General features: G+C 40.1%; 1 protein-coding gene across 8 annotated transcripts in view; it reads left to right on the forward strand.

The window, feature by feature from the left end:
* The window catches only part of DLC1 (DLC1 Rho GTPase activating protein), a 279,555-nt gene extending 256,953 nt beyond the window's left edge, over positions 1 to 22,602 (forward strand). For all 8 annotated transcript variants that reach the window (XM_033060562.2, XM_033060559.2, XM_033060563.2 and 5 more), the window contains 12 exons: positions 571 to 652; positions 7,381 to 7,444; positions 10,205 to 11,631; positions 12,726 to 12,902; positions 14,800 to 14,959; positions 15,202 to 15,400; positions 17,293 to 17,506; positions 17,907 to 18,021; positions 18,915 to 19,136; positions 19,567 to 19,784; positions 19,957 to 20,130; positions 20,652 to 22,602. In XM_033060562.2, coding sequence (XP_032916453.1) covers positions 571 to 652; positions 7,381 to 7,444; positions 10,205 to 11,631; positions 12,726 to 12,902; positions 14,800 to 14,959; positions 15,202 to 15,400; positions 17,293 to 17,506; positions 17,907 to 18,021; positions 18,915 to 19,136; positions 19,567 to 19,784; positions 19,957 to 20,130; positions 20,652 to 20,772 — 3,173 coding nt within the window. In that variant the 3' untranslated portion in view covers positions 20,773 to 22,602. The remainder of the gene's footprint in view (positions 1 to 570; positions 653 to 7,380; positions 7,445 to 10,204; positions 11,632 to 12,725; positions 12,903 to 14,799; positions 14,960 to 15,201; positions 15,401 to 17,292; positions 17,507 to 17,906; positions 18,022 to 18,914; positions 19,137 to 19,566; positions 19,785 to 19,956; positions 20,131 to 20,651) is intronic.
* Positions 22,603 to 23,711: the final 1,109 nt, after the last annotated feature.

A 23,711-nucleotide genomic window follows, 5' to 3' on the forward strand; every position in this document is an offset into this window, starting at 1 on the left:
TTACCTAAATAATCTCCTAAGGAAAGGAGGAGTATGGTCTCCACGCAGCTTGGCTTGCTTTTTTTTCAGGCCATATCTCATTAATGAAAGTGTCAAACTTTTAAATAGCTTAATTAACAGTTAAGGAGATTCAAGGCTTTTTTTTTTTCATTTTTTCGTAAAGTTTTGGCATCTATTGGCCTTTTTTCTTTCATGTGAGTAGTAGTACTTTGATAGAGATTGCAGTACTTTGATAGAGATTGCATATCTGTTTTAAATAAAGCTAGTCTGAATTAGCTTACACTTCTGATGTCTGACAGGGAAGCTTGCATTTGCCTTTTTCCATCTCCCATTGTTTCATCTCTGCTTTAATCATTTTTCCTCTATTCTGTGTGTCAACTTTCAGTTATCAAGGCTGCATGTAAAAAATCTGTAGATGAAAAGGAAGCACCTCTGGCATTTGAGGTGATAGCATGTGTTTACCTAAGTACCAATCACTGGCATCTTGATGAGCTCAACTGTTGGTTGTTTGAAATAACGCATCACTGGGAATAAGGGTCACTTTGATTCCATCTGTTTCTTTTCTTGCAGATCTCCTTTTCCCAATTGACATTGCTCTAGTCAAGCGAGAGCATGACTTTCTGGACAGAGATGCTATTGAGGCGTTATGCAGGTAGGTGAAAAAAAATCACGCTGCATTTTGAAACAAAACCCTTCCTATGTAATAGAAAGTACCTGGGAAAAGCACAACAAAAAAAGCATACAAAAATCTGTGGTTTTCATTAAAATACTTTATTGGGCTAAGTAATGTTTGGGGATGTTATTTAAAAGAAAGTTGGGAGGAGAGTGGCAGGAATCTTTGTGAAAGAGATTTCATAAGCATATTTTTTTATTATTCTTTTTTGTTTGCTTTCTTTCCTAATTCCCAAATTAGTTAGGCATGTGAAAGCAGAACTGTGCTGGCTATAGCAATCTGCACGTACAACTGCAGCACCAATTCCCACACAGGACTTGGGTTTTGGAAGCAGTATCAGCAGAGCAGTGCTAGTGCACTCCGTCACTCTTCTTTCTTACCTTGGTGGACAGCTGTGTATACAAACAAAATGCTGTGTATAAACAAAGTGCTCTCTGTGCAAGCCCTCATGCTGGCCTCAGTGCATTGCCCTCTGTAACATGGGTATGGCTGAAAGGGATAATGTAAGGGAATCTAATAGTTTAGCACTACTCCAAAAATAGGTCTGCCCTCAGCCATATGCTCACATTAACTCATCTTTCTTGTTTATGGGCTCCTTCCACAAACCAGTTCAACTGGCTTCTCCCACAAAAAGGGTCTTGATAGTCTTTTTCTAGCTTAGTAAATTAAATCAGTGGAAAACCATAATGAAGTTCACAGTAAGTGTGAAGAATGGGCAGGACCCCACAGCCAGATGCAGAAGCAGGAGAAGGGATAGGTAGAGAAAAAGGGAGAATGACTTGCTGGTGTGTGGCAGGATATTTTTAACAGAGCTACAGCTTCAGCATTACCAATTTGGTCATAAAAGCAATCTCAATGGCCCCAGTCTGACATCAACATTAATCCATCCATCAGTTACCTCCTCTAGTGTTAGTCCACAATCTTAAATGGCAAAAGAAAAAAAGCTTTAACTTCTCATATCTCCTCTTACCTAGAAATAAATGCAGTTTTATGGCTCTGTCCTTCAGTATGGCAACTTTCCAAACTGCCTGCAAAATGAATGCTTTTGGATACTGCATGCATGGTGTCGGCAACTCTAAATGTCAGTAATTCTAATGAATTACAAAACCCTTTTAAGAGCAGCTTTAAGTTTATAGTTTTCTCATGCCATCACTGCCATTCTTGGAAGGGAAAGAGAGGGACTGGAATTTAAAGTTCTTCAGAAATATTTGCAGAATTTTCAAACTAAGAAAACAGATTTGTTGTCCAGTCATTAGGAGGGGAAAAATCTCATTAATGTTAAATTCATGCAAGATTTGCCTTACTCAAGTGTGGATCACCTATTCCATTGATATTTAAATATTATGCATTGGTCTACTTATTTGTGTGCTCTGGAACTTCTGAAGTCATTGAACAGAAAGTGCAGCAATGCAAATAAATGCTGATTCCCAGAAGCATGGTCTTCCCTTGCCAGAAAAACTAAATACAGTCAGGCCAACATATTTTGCTTTTGGTGATCTCTTCCAAGAATACCTTTTAACCTGGGATTAATTCATTTTCACTGATGAAAATAGCAATGTGTGCTCTGTATCTCTATGAGACAAATATTTTAATAGTTGAACTGTTTCATTCTGAAGCCTGGTTTATACATCAGAGTTATATTTTACAAAATAATTTTAAAACTCACACTGAAGTATCTCCAGAAACATTCAGATCCCACCTCAAAATGAAATTAAAGTAATTCAGTTAACCATCTCGGATCTCAGATGTCTGAATTTGGCCTTTTACCATGTGTGTTAGACAAAAGCAGTACATTATCACATTTCCACCTCTAAATTTTTTTTTCCACACCTCCATGTTTAATTTTGCAAAGCTCATTAAAAACTGTGGAGAAGCACATCGTTTGGAATGCTACCTTTCTGCCTGCAGCCTGGGTCTATTTTGACTCATGCCACGGTCAGTGTGTAAACAGTAAAGGGGTTTACTCAGGAAAGGCTTTGAACAGTTTCACAACTGTAAGGCTATCACTGTTTCTTGACTGAAAATCAGAATACTTTGGGAGTTTTTTGCACTTTCAACACAGAGCAAAATGAACATTGTACACAGTCGTAATAAAATAATAAGAGGTTTGTACTGAGAGTCTGCTTTTTTGTGTAACAGCCAGTGTTTCCCAGAACTTCTAGTTTCCATGTTCTGATAACTGTATGTGAAAGAGTAGTGTTTAAAACACTGTAGAAATGACAGTGACAGGGATTTATTTTTTAAGTTTGAGACATTTTAAATTATAGCTTACATCTGAACAGTATTGTTATTATTTAATAACCTTATTAATGTATGTAGGAAAATTAAGTTAACTCCCATTATGTCTTTCAAGGAAAATTTTCATGTGAAAAGTGGGTTGAGACTTGAACTACAAAGATAGCATATAGCACTCAGTAAGAGATGGTTAAGAAATGTCATTTAGTGATCTTACGGTGAAATGTAAGGTTAAAAATGTAAGAATGATGACTGTGTTTTAATTTTCTGGGATCTTTTCTTTGGTGACTGTGCAAACCAGTGCTGGCCTTGGTTTCATAAAACTTTATGCAGATTAATGGCTGGAAATTTATCTCCAGAGGATAACTGGATGTATCATGTGCTGCTGAAACTAAGTACTGAAACATGCTTATCCTAGAGGTTGTTGCTAAGTACAAAATACATAGCAAGCCATGATGGAAATCCTTTTAAATCTCCTAATGCATGGCTAGGAATCTGTTACACTATATATGCAAGAGGTTTCTTAAATCTTTTATCATCAGGACTTCTCATCCAAGAAGTTGGTTGTAATGTACTCGCTGTTTGTATCATTTGGTCTGTGGAGAGCTAACCTCTTTGCAGAAGAGCATGCAGATGAGCCCCAGGAGCCAAAGTAGAGGCTGTCCACTGAGACAAGAAGGCCCTTGTATGACAGTTAGTTACAAGTATAATGGACCTGGACTTTGCTCTGTAAGTGGAATTATGAAGTCCATCAAAAAAATACTTTAAAGCTGGAACACATAGTTGCTCAAATTCAAAATTGTAATTTAAAATGCATTGCTACTACTTTATTTGGGTGCATGGGGAGAGAACTGTTAATGAGAACAAAATTAATTACCTGGTGTTATACCCAACATAGTACCTATTTCAAAAAAGACTTCATGTCATAAACCCACATTTTAATTTAGAAGTTAGCTGTTCACACTGCAGTTTTTTGTGGTGAATGTCTTGTTCAGGCTGCATCCCTTAAACGAAGTTCAGGCTAAGCTAATTTGGCCATTTCTGAGAAGACTAATGAAAATGTATCACTTCCTCATTTCTGAGAGGAGCTCCAGTGCCTCGTGTTTTGGGTGCAGCAGGTTCAGGCTGTGTAATGGCCACTCAGGGCTGATATAGGCTGACTTGGAGTCTAGTATGGAGAGGCAGGTCCTTCTGCCTTGGTAGCCCTCGGGAGGAAGGGGTTTGCAGAGTGAAGGAGAAAAGGAGAGCCGAGGTAGGAACCCATGGAGAGTGAGGAAAAGTGATGTTTTGGAAATAGAATGTTCCATGGGAGTAAAATAACCTCTGGATGTGAAGATCTATAGAGAGGGTTGACCAAAAGACATTTCACTAGATGATGGGAAAGAATATTATCTTGTCATCCAGACAGTCATCTAGAGAGTGGCCAGGTTAGGAGGCATAGACAAAATTGAGACTGAGTCTGCAGCAATCCTGCCTCGTCCCTCAAGCTTCCCATCTTGTCTTCAGGAAGGTGTCACTAAGACAGGTTTGGGAAGAATGAGGCAGGTCTGCTGACTGTCAGTAAAGAAATGATAAGTGAACTTATACCTGGGAGTGGAGTTAACAAAGGAGAAGGTCCAGACCCAGAAGAGAAAATTGTGGTTTACTAACTAATATCAATTTGATGAGACGATCTGTAGAAAATGAATATGTGCTTATAGGCTTTAAAAGTATTGCAAAGCATATGTGAAGGTTATGTGACAATTGTATAGGTAAATCTCATCCTGACAAACCAAACTGACCAAACTGTAAGCTTAGATTTTAAGACAATTTTGCATATTGTACTGTATTTTCAGTGGTGTGTAGTGCAAGGACCCTGGCACTCCTGAATTTGAACAGAAGTTGAAGCAGGATGTGTGATGTGTGCAATGGAAGTTGCAGACCTGATACAATTGGTGCAGAGCATTTAGATTTTAAAAGGGAAACTGGTTTTGAGATGCATCTATGTCAGATATGTAACAAAGACTTTATTTGCCTCACTGCTATTGAATTTAACGTCACTCATTGGGTGCTATCTTATCTTGCCTTTGTACTAATTTTTGTGAGGTGTGTGCCAGGATATTTTTTTTTCTAATTACCTTCTGTAAAAATAAAGGTCTTTGCTTTACCCTTTTCCACCTATTTCAAGGGTTTTAGTTGAGTAGGAGAGAAGTCTGGGGATGTAATCTTTGTGAAGTCAGAGACTGTCTTTATTAGTGGTCAGACAGGCTGGAGCTAGATAAAGCCTGATCTGGGGATTGTGGTAACTTCTCTCTGCATAAGTCAAAGGTTGCAACACTGTGAAATTTGTAAATTATTACACAATATAGAACTGAAACCAGTTTAATATTTCCTGGTCTTGAGGTCCAGGACTTTGAGAGGAGAACGTGTTTATAGCAGAGCTTTCTGATGCTTGTGTGGCCTCTTGAAAAAAACCAAACAGTTTTGTGTGTATCATGTAGATGGGACATTCACCCTTCACCCGCACCATAAATTCAGTTCCTCTGAATTCACTGGATTTGTGTATGTACCCACCAGCTGCAGCCAGCAGGACTGAGCCTTTTGCCTTCTAAATTCAGAGCAAAAATGAAATCTGGATTAGAAAAGAGAGATCTGGATAACTTTTCTAACCTGCCACTGCCCTGCTATTTGACCCATGGCAATTCTTCCTGTTTCTCTTCTTCTTTGCTGTGTTGTGGCTGGGTCTAATTATAGATCAAACTGCCTTTTCTTTTTTACTTCATGGCTTGCAGCAAAAGCATCAGTAGTAGCTTTCCCATTTTCTTTGATGGCTTCAGGATCAAGCCCTGTGTAAATACCATCTGTAGCCAATCCTGTGCATAAAAGGCAAGGGAAAAGAGAAGAAACTAGTAATTCTCCCTGTGCACACATTTTCTACATTCAAATACAAGTTTCATGAGTCTGAGAAAATTCATATGAAGCAATAGGACATGTCAGCATTTCTTTTCTTTTTTAGTTTTACAAAACTGCAGATACAGGCTCTTCTTTTCACTTTGCTCAAATGATTTTTTATGTGAAAATTACATAACTTCCTTTGGAATGAATTAGGCTTTTTAAAGCTCAGCTTTACCACTGTTGAATTTGGGCTGTGGTCCAGCTGAAGGAAAGGGGGTGGCGCTACTCCTGTGCCTCCTCCCTGCATACACAATTCTTCACATAGCTCAGGGTACTGACCCAGGGGAAATTAAACTCCAAGAAATATTGAAAGATTGGTTTTCAGCTCAGTTACTCTCCTCATCCAGCCCACAGTACAGTCTCACGAGCAGAAGTATTGACACAGGACTAAACTATCACTTCCATGAAGCTGCTGCTTCCGTTTTTCTGCCTTCTGCATTGTGCCCAGCCTGTTTCTTGCTTTTGCTTTGCCATAGCACTAGCAATTCTCTAACCATACTTTACCAGTACAGACTTTAGTTGAATGTATCCTTGGAGCAATGCATGGGAAGGCAAGGACATAGAGAAGGGCAGGAGACCATGGCAGCCTGCACTTAGCTGAGCCTAACCTTCCGTGCAGCTGTGTCACAAATAGCACTGACTTTTGCTGTGCTTTAAGTTGCCTGTGCTCAGCCCTGCACACTGAGTGACTGGGGAAGAGAGCAGAAGAAAGATAATTTTTGATTGTTTTAGGGATACCTATCAGATGACCAGATTAGCTCACTGAGGAATATAGGAATGCTCGTATGTATTCATACAGTACTTCAAGATATGTACCTAGACTGCTGTCACATTTCACAAAGAAAGAGGCTGGTTAGCTATTGCTGCTGCAGCAATTTATTTTTGTTTAGAATTTAGTCCTTCAGAAAAATATTATTATATATGGAAGAGACTTTCAGTTTACGAAGCAGAAATTGGGTCTGTGTTCTGGTTGGGTTTTTTTTAAACTGATGAGTGGTCTTGTCCCAGGACTGTATTGGAAATAATCATTGTTCAAAAACAAAATAGGCATCTAGTGAGTGGAAAATAAGTTTTCCTCTGGGAAGTTTCCGTTTATAGACTACGATTTTAAAGCAGCATGTTTTTTTATATATAGTCACGTGTCTAAAGTGTCAAATTGGAAGGCTTTTGTGTTATTTTTAGTTCGTCAAGGTTGAGTGTTTCAGGGTTTGGATGTCTGCTATTTAGAACAAATATAATTATTACAATTTGTAGGATGTGATGTACTTCTCAATTTAGTCCAAGTTTCCATTAACTTCTCTTTACTTTGGTTCAGGTAATTGTGACAAATAGTCATCCATCGCTCCCTCTGAATTTAGAGTACAGCCAAATGTAATGGGTTAATAGTTAAGTAAATTAGGGCTCTAATTGAAACTCTGCTTGTGGCTATTTGTATGCAGAGCAGTTTGGGGACAGCCTTCACAAAAGCTTTGAACTGGAATAGCCTATGTCAAAACACTGGAGTATTCTCTTAACACGGTTTCCTTTGCTCTTCGCAGGCGCTTAAATACTTTAAACAAATGTGCAGTGATGAAGCTAGAAATTAGTCCCCACAGGAAAAGGGTAAGTTCATTTAATTCTTCTGTTACAGCATTATGTGTTTATAAAACTGGAGAAAACCCATCTAGCAGATTGTTTAGCTTCAGTTTAAGATTTCACCTGAGTAGAACCTGGCAAGGACGCAGTAAAAAAGTAAAAAATCTGCTTACATTTCTTTTTGTGTTCCCACTGAGTGAAAAGTGCAAGGCTTGGCAGCGGGTAAAGGTTGTCTAGCAAACTTTTCCCTGGGATGCTTCTTCCAGTGTGAAAGGCACTTCTATGCCAGTGAGATTGTTGGTGTTATAGCCTATTGCCTGCACTCAGGCAGGATTGTATAGAGTAGGCTTGATTGCCACAGTGAGCTGACCTTAATGTTAGACCACTGTCTTTGATGTCATCTTCAGTTTTGGTTCTCTGCATTCACGTTAGAGTTTTATTTTATTTTACTATGTAGACAGGATCAGTTAGACTGTGCTTGGCCTGCAAAGGAAAGGATTAGGCATATTGCTTCCTTTCCAATATATTTTCAGAATACAACAGCTACCTTTTCAGAAAGTTAACATGTTTCCAGGGAACTCAGCAGGAATTAAAAGTGTTTCCTGAATCTTCAGGATTCCTGTGGAGCAGGGTGAGAAATAACAGAGCATCTACTGTAATTTCAGTAAGGTAGTAGCAACTTGCTAATAAGGTGCCACTCAATAGCTGTCTTAAAACTATGTGTGTGTCCTAGGAGGGATCAGTAATTGATACCATCCCCTGGGATATGACAACTGCAGATAAAGATGACTGAGTTAAGGCAATACAATGCTGCCCTACCCCTAACAAGAATGCATACAAATGCTCTGAGGTTGTTTACCAGGAATTAATCCCCTCTTTCCCTATCTGTTTGAAGTATGTTGGAAAGAGCATCCAAGTTCCAGAAGATAACACTCTGAGACAGCATATGTAGGAACTCCTTAAAAGTAGGGGTATTCAGCTGGATTGCCATTTATGACCACCAGAAGATTTCTCATCCTTTTTCCTGAACCTTGTTAACAGTGGAATGATCAGTGTTGATATTGGAGGTCAGACCAGACCTGACTTCAGGTCCAAACCTCAGATCTTCCAGAGTCTGGTTGTTGCCTTTTGTTTCAGTCCTTCTGAATTACATTCACCACCCATGTTCTGGCAGATGGACTTGTAGCCTATTCCCTTTCGTTATTGATGTCAATAAAATAAATACTTAGCTTTTAAAGCTTTTTAACACTAGGGGAAAATTCTGCTGACAGAAACACATTTCTTTATGTTTCCACTGACTTCTTTGCAAATTAATATCACTTTACTGCTCCTTTTTTTTTTCTTTCAGTAAATCTCATTCACCCCCAAACCATCATTATTATCCACTGGCAATTTCAGATTACTTTTTTCCTGCCTAAAACTTTACTAAGCAAACCAGAATTCTTGGGTTTTCATCTCAGTTATGGACAAAAGTAGTTTGCAGTGATTGGGAGACAAAGAGAACGATGCTGGCTCTGTGTCTCGTGTATTTGGTCAGAAGAAATAAATACAGTAGTTCACTTATTTTCTTGAGCTGATGAAATGTCCTGTAAAAAGAAAAATTAAAAACTAGGAGGTGATCAGGATCTGAAGTATGCATACATAAACTGCTTGAAATATGAATAGTTTACTTGTTTTTCAAATAATAAATGTTTGTATTCTTGGCACACAAATAGTTACAGTTTGGAGCATGCATATGTATTTGTTTTTAAATTAAAGTAAATTAAACAAAAGAAGTTAAATTCATGGAGCTGGGTAGCAATTAGTGTTTCTTACTCTAGACACCAAACATTATTTTGTGCTTTCATGGTGTCATATTAAAATATCTTACTGGTTTATTCCTCCAATGTGAAACTTTCCATATATTTGGAAGACCAAATATGTCAGGATCATTCCGTTTCAGAGTTTAGATGAAAAGATTGTAGGCGTAATGGATGTATGTGTAATTGTACTCTAAGCATTACTCATACATCAAACATGTTATTTACAATTTCCTTACGTGCTACACTGTCAGTGTGCTCTTGCTGCTCACTATCTACAAGTGTTAAAGTTTGCCTGAAGCTAGACTGAAGTAGAGAATTCACAGAACATTCTTAAAATGTTAGCTGCTAGCCTGTGGGAGGAAGAGTGGACCAGGTAAGAGCCTGGAGCCATCACACTAGCAGTGCAAGAGCTTCTTTTGCTGTCTCATTAGTCACAGTGAGGAGGCTGTACAGAGTTCCCAAATGGGTAAGGAATTAGCCACTAAAATTCAGAATGTATGAGAAACATCTCGTAATTGCAAAGAGGAGTATAAACATATAGCCACTATCAACAAAGTGTAGCTTTGGAGAGAGTCCAGAGGGACCCCAACCCCTGACTGACTCCAGTTTAAAATGTTATGCATGCCAGGAATTTCCATTGATGTGAGGGCTATCCACTGTGACCAATTAATTAAAAGACTATGGATACTAGGGTTTTTAAAATAGAACAATTTAAAGTAGATTGTATTGTTTGTTTCTTTTTATGAACAGTATATCTTTTGTATTTAAAAACAGTTAACATATATTGCCTGTACCATGTTATCTTTTCCCATGACAGGTTTTATGGCCTAATCTTTCTCTCCCTGAAGTAAAAGACTGTTTTCACTTTAAATTCAGTGAGAACAAGGTCATGCTTAAAGCAGTTTAGTGGACATTGTATTTAAATGCAACTGCCTTTACTGTTTGAACAGTGTGCAAGCAATACTTTCAGGGTTCTTCTTTGCAGAGTGAAGATTCAGATGAAGATGAACCTTGTGCAATAAGTGGCAAATGGACTTTTCAGAGGGACAGCAAGAGGTGGTCGAGGCTCGAAGAGTTTGATGTCTTCCCTCCAAAACCAGACTTGAATATCCCATCCCCAGAAGCTCCTCACCTGACAAATGCAGCAAGTCGGGAGAGTGTGCTCACAGACCTCAGCGAACGCCAGGAGGTGGCTTCTATTCTGAGCATCAGCAGCACCAGCAGCCACCAACCAACCCTGCAGAGCGAGACGTCTACCACCAGGACAAACTCGGTGGTGAGTGTTTGTTCATCGAGCAATTTTGTAGCCAACGATGACTCATTCAGCAGCCTGCCCTCGCCCAGGGAGCTGAATAGCTTCAGCTTCAACACAAAAGCCAACGAGAAGAATGCCAAGTCCAAAACAAAGAGCCTGCTCAAGAGAATGGAGAGTCTTAAAATCAAGAGCTCTCACCATGGCAAGAGCAAAGCTCCTTCAAAGCTTGGCCTAATTATTAGCGGGCCAATCCTGCAGGAGGGCATGGATGAAGATAAACTGAAACAGCTTAACTGCGTGGAGATTTCCACCCTCAACGGCAATCACATCAACTTCCCTATGGTACGAAAGAGGAGCGTCTCTAATTCCACCCAGACCAGCAGTAGCAGCAGTCAGTCTGAGACGAGCAGTGCTGTCAGCACACCCAGTCCTGTCACACGAACACGCAGCCTCAGTGCCTACAATAAAAGGGTGGGCATGTACCTGGAAGGCTTTGACCCCTTCAATCAGTCAACATTCAGTGATGTGATGGAACAGAACTTCAAGAACCGGGGCAGTTTTGCAGAAGACACCGTGTTTTTTATCCCTGAGGATCATAAGCCCGGCACTTTTCCCAAAGCACTCTCCAATGGCAACTTCTCCCCTACAGAAGGCAACACCTCTGTGAACTGGAGGACAGGGAGTTTCCATGGACATGGCCACCTCACCCTCCAGAGGGAGAACAGTGGTGACAGCTCCAAAGACCTAGGCATGGGGAAAAGGCGCAACTCCTCCAGTTCAATGAGCAGCCGCCTGAGTATTTATGACAATGTGCCAGGTTCGATCCTGTATTCCAGTACAAGCGACCTGGCCGACCTCGAAAATGAAGACATATTCCCAGAACTAGACGACATCCTATACCATGTCAAAGGGATGCAGAGAATAGTGAACCAGTGGTCAGAGAAGTTCTCAGATGAAGGGGACTCTGACTCAGCACTTGACTCCATCTCCCCATGTCCTTCCTCTCCAAAGCAGATTCACCTTGATGTAGATAATGATCGAAGAACACCAAGTGACCTTGACAGTACAGGGAATTCGCTGAATGAAACGGAAGAGCCCACAGGGATCCAGGACAGGAGAGACTCTGGGGTTGGTGCATCACTGACACGTTCCAACAGGTGAGATCACGAGCGTTAGTACTTGGGGTGGCCTGGGGATGTCCCCTCCAACCCAAGCTGCTCTAAAGAAGCTGCATCACACTTAGTTGAGGTGCAGTAGAAGTTGCGGATGTTCAAGCACACATGTGCTGTTTCATTGCTTCCCAAAACCATTAAGGGCAAGAGAAGTATTTGGCCAAGACTTTATGGTTCCTACAATTCATGTTTGTATGTTTGTATGTTCAGCCTGAATCATTATTGAAAAAGCAATGTTAACGCAGTTTTGGGGCACAATAATTCTTCAAATTAAAATGGTACATGGGAGGGGTGGGCCATCAAGTAGGATTAATCACTTTTTAAGTTGGCTAGGAAAACCAAGAATAAATATATTCCGGTTTGTGTCAGTGTGTAGTAAAAGCCTTGACTTTTAGACTGTTTAAAAAAATTGCATTTTTCAGTAGCAGGCTGTTTCTAATAGCGTGCTAGGGCACTAAATCTCTGGGGAAAATGAGGCTTGATTACTTTTCTCTTAGTCACTGTAGCACAGTGGAAGACCAGGGGAGTTCCAGTGGCCTCCAGATTCTGCTGGGAGTTTTACCATGACTGTATTTTGTATTGTGAATACAACAAGGATTTTAATTCTTTCTAGCTTTGTTTCCAGTTTTCCTTTAAAAGTGGTGCAAATCATTTGGTCGTCTACAGCTGCTTGTTAAACTTAATGGGACTTTTAGAAGTGCAGAGTTCCTATTTGATATGTCTTAAAAATTCATGCCATTTTTTCTTAATGGAGTTTTTTTGATTCCCACTGCCATAATACTGAAAGGACTTCGGGTGAAGGACGTTGGAGCCCTTGGAGGATATCTGATAGGGCAAGTTTGTGTAGCTAGCACTGAGCTGTGGGTCAGCTCAGAGTGCACATTCCCTTGTGAAGCACCTGCCCAAGCTGCATCACACCAGGTGAGGCAGAGATGCTGCTGGCTGATACCTGTGAAATCTCAGAGGAATGCAGCCGCCAAGGGCAGGGATCTCAGCAGTACATATGCAGTAATTCCTGATCGTGTTTTGCAGATACATTTCAGTAACCTGCCCTTCTCTGTCTCCCATCTTCTCCACAGGCACAAGCTAAGGTGGCACAGCTTCCAGAGTTCCCACCGGCCCAGCCTCAGCTCGGCGTCACTGCAGATCAACTGCCAGTCTGTGGCACAGATGAACCTGCTGCAGAAATACTCTCTCCTGAAGCTGACTGCTCTCCTGGAGAAGTACACGCCTTCCAACAAGCATGGTTTCAGCTGGTAAGGACACAGCGCTGTGTATAGAGAGCCTGAGTATGTGAGCGTGAAAGTTCTGCTTATCCCAGGCAACGTTTGGAAAGATGTAATGCATCCATGCAATCCCTCTTTTTCCATATTTGCACTTCTTCCTCCAGCCTGTGCTGACAGTGATTTGTGTTTTCCTAAGACGGGGCTAAAATCACTAACGCTTTACGTAAGTGTAATCCTATTAGGCTTCAGAGATGTGTTTATGGGGACATGTGAAGGAACCAAAGCAATAAAGTACAGACCAGCTTTCTGACAAGGAAAATGTTCAGTATCTATAGCAAAAGGACCACTTGTTTATCGAGGCAGTTAGCAAGCAGTGGCACAAATTGCAGCCAATCTTAATAGGCTCTCCTTTCTTAAGTTATTCTTAAATATTTGCATTATTTCCTTTATATAATTATGTAATTAAATAATGCAAATTTCTCTTAATTCTAGCATCTCATTAGCCAAAATTTTGTTCTCCCTTTTTAAGGCACTATAAATCAGTTAGCTTGCAAAAGAGATGGAGAGAAGAAGAAAGGTTGGGAAAACCGTGGAGTTTTTTGTAAGCAGCAATTTCTGCTGTGGCCAGGTGTTTGTAACCCAGTTTAATATTTTTTGTCAGAAGAATTAAATAGAAAAGTCTTTTATTATTGTATCTGCAGAACAGCCTGTGTAACCTTCAGGATGCAAGGGACGCAAATAAAATTTTCCTTGTCCATACCACAGGCCAGCCTCCTCCCTTCCCCAGGAGTCACAGAGAGTATTTAGCTTCGGCATCAAAGTACCTCCTGTTCAAAGGCTGTTATTATGTCAGTCTTTCTAAATACAGAAGTTGTTTGTTCTGAAAGACAGAAATAAGTATTGACCAGTTATCCCTGCATGCTTCAGATTCTCAGTGGAGATCGCAATGTGTTTTTTCACATTCCATTGGCATGTTTTTTGACAAAGCAAGTATTATTCATACATGTATCAATAATGCCCTAAACTTAACTATATGGCAATACAAATTGGTTCTGTTTTACTGTGTAACGGATTAGTCAGCTGTAAATCGAATGCATGTTTGTATAACTGTACTATATGCTGAAATGTAAATCTCTCCCTGTTTTCAGTGCTACTGTGGACATTAGCTTTCCTCCCTGTTAAGGAAAATTACCTCAATATTTTCACATTTTAGTGCCTTTTTATTCCTCTTTATGAAACCAGTACTCTTGGGGACACAGGGGTAAATCATTCCTTTGTGTTTAGTAACTTTTTCCTTGGAGTCATAGGCAGATGGAAAGGCCTCTCAATGAAACTGGAGTGGGAGGTGGGGGTAACAAAAGTCACTGGCTGACAAGGAGGGGGGTCCCTCAAAGGGGTTGTTTATAGAGCTGAAGTTTTTAGCTGACAAACTCAAATGTATTACATCAGTTTCCTGCTGTTCTGCACACTGGTGGGTGGTGGACCCAGTTTGAGGACTTTGCAGAACAAGTAGTTGACATACAAAAGCTCATTGTTCAAATGCCCATCTTTCCTGAAACTTAAAGAAGCAGTGTTATAAGGGGTCACTGACCGCAGGATTTATTTTGACTCTTTTGCAATTCAATCTGGCCCCTGCAGTTTTACCCTGTAGCTTTCGTCCTCCTAATATTGATGGAATAGCACCACATTAATACTTACAGGCAGCATACTGCCCCAAATGTCAAGCCTTTCTCTTAGAGAAGCTCTTGTTTTCTTTCCTCTCACCCTTTCCAGCCCTGAGTGGATTAACTAATTTATACTGTCACTATTGTTCATGTTACTAAAAGTGTTTTGCTTATTTTCACTTACTTCCTAAATTACTGGAAATACAGAAGATAAATAATCAACAGAGGTTTAATATGATGTGTCATTCTCTTTGCTTAAACAGGGCAGTACCAAAATTTATGAAAAGAATAAAGGTGCCAGATTATAAAGACCGAAATGTCTTTGGAGTACCACTGCAGGTGAACGTGCAGCGCACGGGGCAGCCTCTTCCCCAGAGCATTCAGCAAGCCATGCGGTACCTCCGCAACCACTGTCTGGATCAGGTGTGTTCCGTTATTCCCTTATTCCAGATGCATGCACCACCCAAAGCCCAGCTTTCCAATAGTTTTTATTGTTCCTGGGTCAGACTGAAAAAAGTGGGCTCAAAACAGGACAAAACAGATAATTAATGCGTGGAAAGCGTTCCACAAAATTAGAGCCTATATTTAAGAAACCGAAGAGCATGCTTACATTTGAGATTTTCTAGATTCATTACAAATGTATTTACTTTTATATGTATATTTAGGTTGGACTGTTTAGGAAATCAGGAGTGAAATCAAGAATTCAGGCTTTGCGTCAAATGAATGAGAGTTCCACCGACAGTGTCAACTACGAAGGCCAGTCTGCCTATGATGTAGCAGACATGCTAAAGCAATTCTTCCGTGATCTCCCTGAGCCTCTCATGACCAACAAACTCTCTGAGACCTTCTTACAGATATACCAGTGTAAGTAGTGAGGTTCTGCAGCAGGTAACAAAATGGTCATCTCTGTACTGCTGCTCTGGGCGTGTTTCTTGTGTTGGTCTTTGCCTTTCTCCAGTCACTGTTACAGTTCAGGCTGCCTCTAAGGAATGCTTTTGGTTATTGTAGTTTTATAACAATTTATAGTACAAGTTCTTTTAATTTCGCCTTTCACTCTAGTTCAGGAACAAATATAAATCCTTCATCACTTGTTCTAAATTTTCTTCTCTTCTTTGAGCATACTTGATATTATGGTTTGAAAATAAGCCACAACTAATGTGGCTAAGTAGACGAGCAGAGAAAACACTATATGAACAGAGTTTGGGGCTTTTGAGGGAACTGGCAAGGCTTCCAAACATTTTTATTTTCTTGTAATTCATTTTCTGCTGTCGTTCACCTCAATTGTTTAAAAACAACCTCTAAGTGGTAAACTTTTCTGTTACTGACTTGTAGCTACTTTACAGATAAGTACCATAAAGTCTTCAGAGTAAATCACATAAAAAATTGTGTTTATCAATGCTTGCGAAAAGAAATAATTACAAAAAGGTTACGGGAATTTCCTTCAGAGCTCCCTAGGTGGAGATGATATTTTAAAATATTGTACAGACCATTTTTTCAGTGCAAGTATTTTTTTGTGTGTGTTTGGGTTCCCAAGCAGGTTTATGGAGAAAGCTAATCAGACTCTCCACTTCCATGCATATTAAACAGCAGCTCTGTGGGTTTAGAGCCAAAAAAAGTTTGACAGAGCATTGTAGGAGTTTCTGTTCCTTTCCTTTTGCAGGCGGTAGGTCTGAGGAATTCCCAGAGGTGGTCGGGAAGTATTATCTCTGTGCAAAGCAAAGAGCTTTAAAACAGCTGTAAATTTTGCTTCCCTGCGAAGGGCAAAATTTCCCTTGCTTTGGTGCTGTGCACCAGGCTGCACACTGGAATGCACGTGGCTTAAATGTGCTTTGAGCTGATTGAGAGGAGAGCATGCAAAACAGTGGATTTTTGCTTGAAACTGCCTTCTGAACTCACCTGCTAGCCTTACAAACTTGCTGAAGCCCAAAGCAAATACCAATTAAGTGTCTGGATAGTACCATGTGTATTATGAGACATGCAGTGAGGGTGGTAGGCTGCTAATGATGATATAAATGCTCCAGGACTCAGACTCTGTTGTTATCTTCAGAGGTGGCTTATTGGAAATCCCTTTATAAGAAGCAGATCTGGTCTGGGTTATTTCATTTTTTGTTTCTTTCAAGTTTGGAAGAGAAAGCTTTATATAAAGACACATCAAATTTTTCCAATGGCTGTTTGTTGTTGGTAACCAAGGAGCTGTTTAATGGTATGGGACTTCACAGCGTTGACTTTCTTTTTCCACTGCATGACTTTGAATGATCTGCTCAATAAAGTAACCCTCTCTGCTCAGTAAAGCACTTTCTGGATGTTTTGTGACATCACGGTTGAAAAGGTTTGCCATCTAATTTACTTAATTAATTTACCTATTCTAAAATGCATTCATGTTTTAAATTTCTTTGCAAACCAAAGAACTTCTAAATTGGCTGGACTATGTTTGCTTGTTCCCTGCCTGAATCCAGGCTTCTGTCCTTTTAGTGCATCTGCAGGGGCATGTAGCTGTTGAAGCTAAATCTAAAATTAACTCCGGTCTAGGCACAGCTTCTTGTTTGCATTTCTTGTGAGGCAGGAAATAGCTGAGGGTAGTTAAACTAGTGGGTTAAAAAAAATTCCTTCATGTTTCCTACAAATGGTATGCATCCTGAAGGAAATAACTTCAAACTCGAGTCAAATATTTAAAGCTGGAGTTTGCTTTGGGATGTATTCATGCTGTGTGTGTGGAAAATCGATGGGCTGATGAGAGAATTACTATTATTGTGCAGATGTGCCAAAGGACCAGCGTCTCCAGGCTATCAAGGCTGCCATTATGCTTTTACCTGATGAGAACAGGGAGGTCCTCCAGATTCTTCTCTATTTCCTGAGTGATGTCACAGCTGCAGTGAAGGAAAACCAGATGACACCAACAAACCTGGCCGTCTGCTTAGCACCTTCCCTCTTCCACTTGAACACTCTCAAAAGAGAGAATTCTTCCCCAAGGTACGTTTTTGGGGGCAGGGCTCACTGCTGCTGGTCCCATAGCACAGCTGGCAGTGATGTGCAACAGGCACAGTCTGGGATTGATGCGGTGATCACCTCACATACTTCAGAGAGCACTGGCTATAGAACTGGTTATGGCATCTTAGCTTTTGTTGGAGATTTGTTAAGATCTAAACAAGCTCATGTGAAAGAAAAAAATATGGGTGGGAGAAGGGGTTTCCAAAGAAAAGGCTTAGAGAGAGTAACAAGAGAAGTTGGCAACACCATACCAGTATTTGGTACCAGGCAGCACTGCTCTAAATCACCAGCAGATTTGGGAATCCTACTGTTTTCTTCCCAAACATGTCTCTTGCTCTGCAACAAATAACTGGATTTGTGTGTGCTCTTTTCCCCTGTGAAGGGTGATGCAAAGGAAACCAAGCCTGGGCAAACCTGATCAAAAGGACCTAAATGAAAATCTGGCTGCAACCCAAGGACTAGCTCATATGATTGCTGAATGCAAGAAACTCTTTCAGGTAAAACACTTGTTTACAAAACTGGTGGGTGGAATATTGATTAAGATGTCTTAGATCTGCTGTATAATAAAAAGCTATCTCTTTATTTTAATGAAGTTTAATGCATGATAAATAGTTTTTTTAAAAACCTTTGCATCCTGATCTCTGTGCATACACGAATTAGAAGTGGTGCCAAAAGAGAGAGTTGTTCTGTTGGCTCTGGTGCTCTGAAGTCAGGAGGCAGCTGTGGGGTTATGGTACATTTTTGTTGCATCCAAGTTGCATTTGGAATATATTTTCAAATTTTTATTGTGCAGCCATGAGGGTCTTTGAACCTCAGCTCTAATTACAAACCAAGAATCTGTTTCCAGGAATTTCAGTGCTCATTTTATACTTAAATTCCCGAGAGTTAGCAAGACAGCCACAAAAGCATCCTGGAACATAACACTGTCAAACCATAGGTTGAAGGATCTGTAGGAACTAAAGCATGCTCCCTTTAGGGCCTGCGATGGAGAACCAGACAAGATGAGTCCTGGTTTTCCTCACTGTCATCAAATCTTTTCAGAGCCCTCAAGTGAAGACGTGCCTGTCTCTTTTCCTGCAGCTGACAATGTTGCCTTGTTCCTTCAGTTTGCAGGATAAACTGTGCTGTAGGAATGAATCTAGTTGTGTAGTAAAGGGGTATACTCCACAGAATAAAATAAGACACCCCATAAAAGAGACTAATTTGAGTTAAATTCAAAGTCACAAACTTAATTTTGGCATTTCTTTATATTGAGTGCTTAACCTGACACATACACATCCCATCACTTACAAAACTAACACACATCCCTGTGGGTATTGAGCTGCTAGACTAATCCAGTGATCTGGGGAGAGAGCTGCAAGAGGATGATTTCACCCTTGTCACCCCTCAGATACCAGAGGAAATGAGCAGGGGTCGGAACTCGTACACGGAGCAGGACCTGCGTCCCCTCAGCCTGGAGGAGCTCCGGGGCAGCAGCAGCAACACTGAGCCCTCTGACTACCACTGCTACCTCCAGGACTGCGTGGATGACTTGCTCAAGGAGATGAAGGAGAAGTTTAAAGGCTGGGTCAGCTGCTCCACATCAGAGCAAGCAGAGCTGGCATACAAGAAGGTATGCACCCTGTCACTCGCACCCCAGCTCTGGGTTTTAGCTCACTTATGACATAGGATGTTACAGAAGGTTCAGTACACATCTTTACTTTGCAGATAGATACTAGAAAAACAATTGATCTTTTGATGCAGTTGCACACCATATGAAAACACCATGTCTTTCAGCAGTGGTTTGCCAACACACACTGATTTGTGTTTTTCTGTTTATCCAGCCCAGGAATGTATTGAATTTACACGCCTTCACTCATACATGCAAAGCCTCAACAAGCTGAGTCACTATGCAAGCAGTAGCAAAGAAATTTCTCATCTCTGATCTTTTACAGTTCAGAACTAGCAGATGGAAAAATGTTTCAATAAGATTCTTAAAAAATAAACATGAAAATGAAAATTTAAGGAAGGGGAAAATTAAGGACTCTGCTAATTTTCTCCAGGTGTGTGAAGGTCCCCCACTCCGATTATGGAAAACTACCATTGAAATCTCAGCTACACCAGAGGATGTTTTAAATCGTTTGCTTAAAGAGCAGCATCTTTGGGATGAAGATCTTATAGAGTCCAAAGTAATTGAGCCTTTGGATAGCCAGACAGATATATACCAGTATGTCCAGAACAGCATGGCACCTCACCCAGCAAGGGACTTCGTAGTCTTAAGGTAAGACATTCATATGCAATGATGTTTATATCCTACACATATGGCAGCCTTGCTTATTTCTTTATAAAATTGGTAAATAAATACCTATTTGTGCCTAATTTGAATTCTTACTAGATGTTTGAATTACTGTTTGTCAAATAAAAGATTTTTGGTTTTCTTCTTTTTTTCTTAGAACATGGAGGACAAACTTTCCCAAAGGAGCCTGTGTGCTTCTGGCAACCTCAGTGGACCACGACCGGGCTCCTGTGGCAGGTGTCAGAGTCAATGTGCTCCTGTCGAGGTATCTGATTGAGCCCTGCGGGTCAGGAAAATCAAAACTTACCTACATGTGCAGAATTGATTTAAGGTAAGAAATGCCATTTTGTCCTTTGGAGGCAGTAATGTTTCTTGTATTGTTTCAGTGTGCTCAGTGGAAAACTTAGAGGGTTCAACAGACTTTAGCTTGGCCAGTGTACATCCTTCATAAAGGCAAGCACACAGCTCTCTGAGATGTCACAGAAAGTTGGCTTCAGTGCACATCTGACAGCAGAAATAGTTTGTTGCATTAGAAACCTCCAGTACATGCTCCACCATCACTATTGGTATACAACTCACCCTTTCCTCTAATAGCCATATTGGATGCAAGGACATGTTAATTTTAATACTTAGCTAGTAAAGGTTCTCACAAAACTTTCCATAACTTTTCCTTACTATGGCAAACCTGTTTTTGAGCAAATCTATACATTAGTAGGGTTGAGCTGTGCAGTAAGCAGCACTAAAGAGATTTCCTAGTCAGGCATTTAACCAGACAGATATAGATTTGACTAAGAAAATATGTACAAAGTCACTGGTACCTTCCTCATCATTACTTTTTCCTCCATACAACAGGGGCCACATGCCAGACTGGTACACCAAGTCTTTTGGACACTTGTGTGCATCAGAGGTTGTTAAGATACGAGACTCTTTCAGTCAGCAGAGTCCTGAGAGCAAGGAAGTAAAATCCAGGTGACTACTGAAGAGGAACAGCCATGCGCTCCCCACCTCAGCAACATGGACATTACCCAAAACTGAGACTTGCACGCTGCAGACCGGACCTCTGTTCCACTTGCAAGTCATGTCATGAAGGGATGACAGTGTGAGAACTTGGCTGTGAGCATTACTATAGGACTGTGGCCATACCATACACTTTAAAGCTGCTTCCTGTCTGTGTAAGGTCTATAGTGTAGGCCTCGACTGGAATACGTAGGAGAACTGTGCAAAAAATAAAAATTAAAAAAAAAAAAATTACTATTAGATGTTTTGAATTGCTTCTGAGAAGCAAATTTCTTTAAATGCAAAATATATTATGAAATACGGTGAAGGCTCATCATTCCCATGTGAAATACTTAGCTTTATGTACATACTCATGTCATTTTATTTGTAGTGCATTGAGGGACTGGTGTATCCACTGGAATAGTTGGTACTCTTCAATGTGTTCTCACTGAGATAAGCAGAGAAAGGTTTGCACAGAGATTAAAGTGTGAATGAGTGTGTTAATGGTTGAAAGGATAGAAGAAGTTGAACTTGAAATGTGTCTGGTACACTGATAGGCAACCAGAATGGATTTTAGTATGCTGGATACAGTTCAACCTAGAATGGGACTCCCCTGTGGACCAGGAGTAGCCATCCTTCGAATGTGCTAGTTCTGCCTTTTGCTCAGCTCTAAACTTGTTGGAAACCCTAAGCAGATGTTACAAGGGGCTTGCTTCAGCTACTGTCCACTCCTTATCCAGATGATCTTTCAGGAGTGATAAGCAATTCTATAGCAAATTTGAATAAATACACTTTTGAGCAATGTAGCAGCTTAGAAATTAAATATCTGCAATGGTGAGGAGAGCCAATAACATCAGTTGTTAAAATACAAAATGTCCACTGCTTTTACTCCTACCTGCATTATCTATAGGTGTTTTAATGGGCTTTTATATATTTTATTGTATTCTAATGGCTCAAGAGGAAAAAAGTCAACACTGGAGTTGTGGTGCCAGGAGGTGGCAGGACTCTTGCAGTAGCAGCTGGGGTGACTTGGCTAGGGAGAGTCACACAAACTCTGTCCCTTACTCACCCCCCTTTGCCTGTTTTCCTAAAAGCTGCATGTTAACATAAACAGAACCTGCATGTGAGTAGTTTGGAGGGTTGTATTTGGCGGCAGAAAGGAGGATGCAGTTCTGTTGTGTTTCAAGTCCTTTGGGATATTTTCCCCTTCTTGAGAATCAACTTACATGAACTGTAGGAAGTCCTTAGGTCCTCTGGAAAGGTGTCTTTCTGTAGGTTTTACTGTAAAGGTAATTTGATTTCAAGGTGCAGTATTAAGTGATAAATGTATTTTGTGGCTAGGGTATGAATGAGTTGCAAGATGGAATCTTGACTGAGACTTTTTTACCATTGTCAGTATTATTATAAGCTTTTTGATGAAGATTTTTTTTATAATGGCAAATAATGTAGTACTTCCTGTAACAATATTCCTCATGAGTAGGAAAATCTTGTATATTCTTCTACATCAAACACTTTTGAATTTGTAAAATTGTATGTTGTACATACCATTCTATTGTAAACATGTATACTTGCCCACAGTGTACTGTCAAACATAGATTAAGCATGATAAAGATTATTTAAAATATACTTGTATTTATACCTCAGATATTCTTTTTGGGTTTTTGTACCTCAAGTATGTTTTCTATTGTAAATGTGCTTTACATGATATGATCTACGCGAGAGAAAGGAAAATGTTTAACTTGCTATAGATGTCTGTACAGAATATACTCAATAAGTGCACTATTAAATGTTTAAAATTGGATAGTCATAATGAGTTTCGTTTTATTCTGCATTCTTCCTTCCACTCATGCCAAGAGGGGGAGGTATTTTTCTTATTTGTGGCTCTTTACATACCACAGCCAACAGCAGAGCCACGCCTGCACTCTCCTAGGCTGATATTTATAGTATTGTTAAAGGCAGGTGCCAAAGCCACTTCAAAGTTTTTGGAAGACAGGAATCACAATGGCAGATAGTTGGACAGAAACATTCCCTGGTCAATTGCTTCATACTTTTATAATGTTGAGAAGAAACCTTTGGTTTGCTGTGATCTTGTAGAAAGGTATGCTTGAATTTAATAGGGTGGAAAGCAGCAGTGTGCAATGCTGGAAAATAATTCATTGCTTTCCTATTTTCTAAAGAGAGAATGGAAGGACAATGAGTTGTGGAGTCATAGGTTTGCTTCAAAAAACACAAGTGTAAAAGTAATTACAGAAAGTTAAAGCGCACACAGCAGTTAAATGAAGCCAAATAGGAGGCCAGGAAGATATACGAACAACTGACTAAGGTGAAAAACCAAGCCAAAGACAGCTGTTAATTCAAGCAACTTTTTAAAGTTTTTAAAGTCTTAGCCAACAGAAATATAGTTTGGGCATCTCAAGGAGGATTTTGGTTTTTGAGGCTTGTCTGATACAGCAGCTGTGAGAAGGCCTGCTGCCTTTCAGTTACTAACATCATCCTATTCTCTGCTTGAGCATCCCGACGCCTTGATCGCTGTCACTTCCCACTTCTTTCCCCAGGGAGCACTGGAGGATGTTGCTTCAGAGTCTGACAAAAGCAAACCTCTTGTTGCTGTGGTATTAGTTTTCACACACCAAGGAGTTTTAGAGAACCTTTCTGATAAGGGACGTCATTTGTTTGGCTATTACAGAAACTTTTTTCTTCCAAAGCCAACACTTAACTGAATAATTAAAAAAAAAAAAAAAAAAAAAAAAAGCCAAACGGATTTATTTACAGTTTTGGGGCCCTTTTTTCTGTAATGATGGTTTTGGTTAAATCTTTAAGCACACTGACTCATAACACTCCTCTGGCAACTTAAGGATTTACACTGCATTTTGTTTAAAATGAATTTAGGTTACTTTCAAATTAGCATTTTCTTAA

This window comes from Catharus ustulatus, chromosome 5, assembly GCF_009819885.2.
Source record: "Catharus ustulatus isolate bCatUst1 chromosome 5, bCatUst1.pri.v2, whole genome shotgun sequence".
Taxonomy (NCBI): Eukaryota; Metazoa; Chordata; class Aves; order Passeriformes; family Turdidae; genus Catharus; species Catharus ustulatus.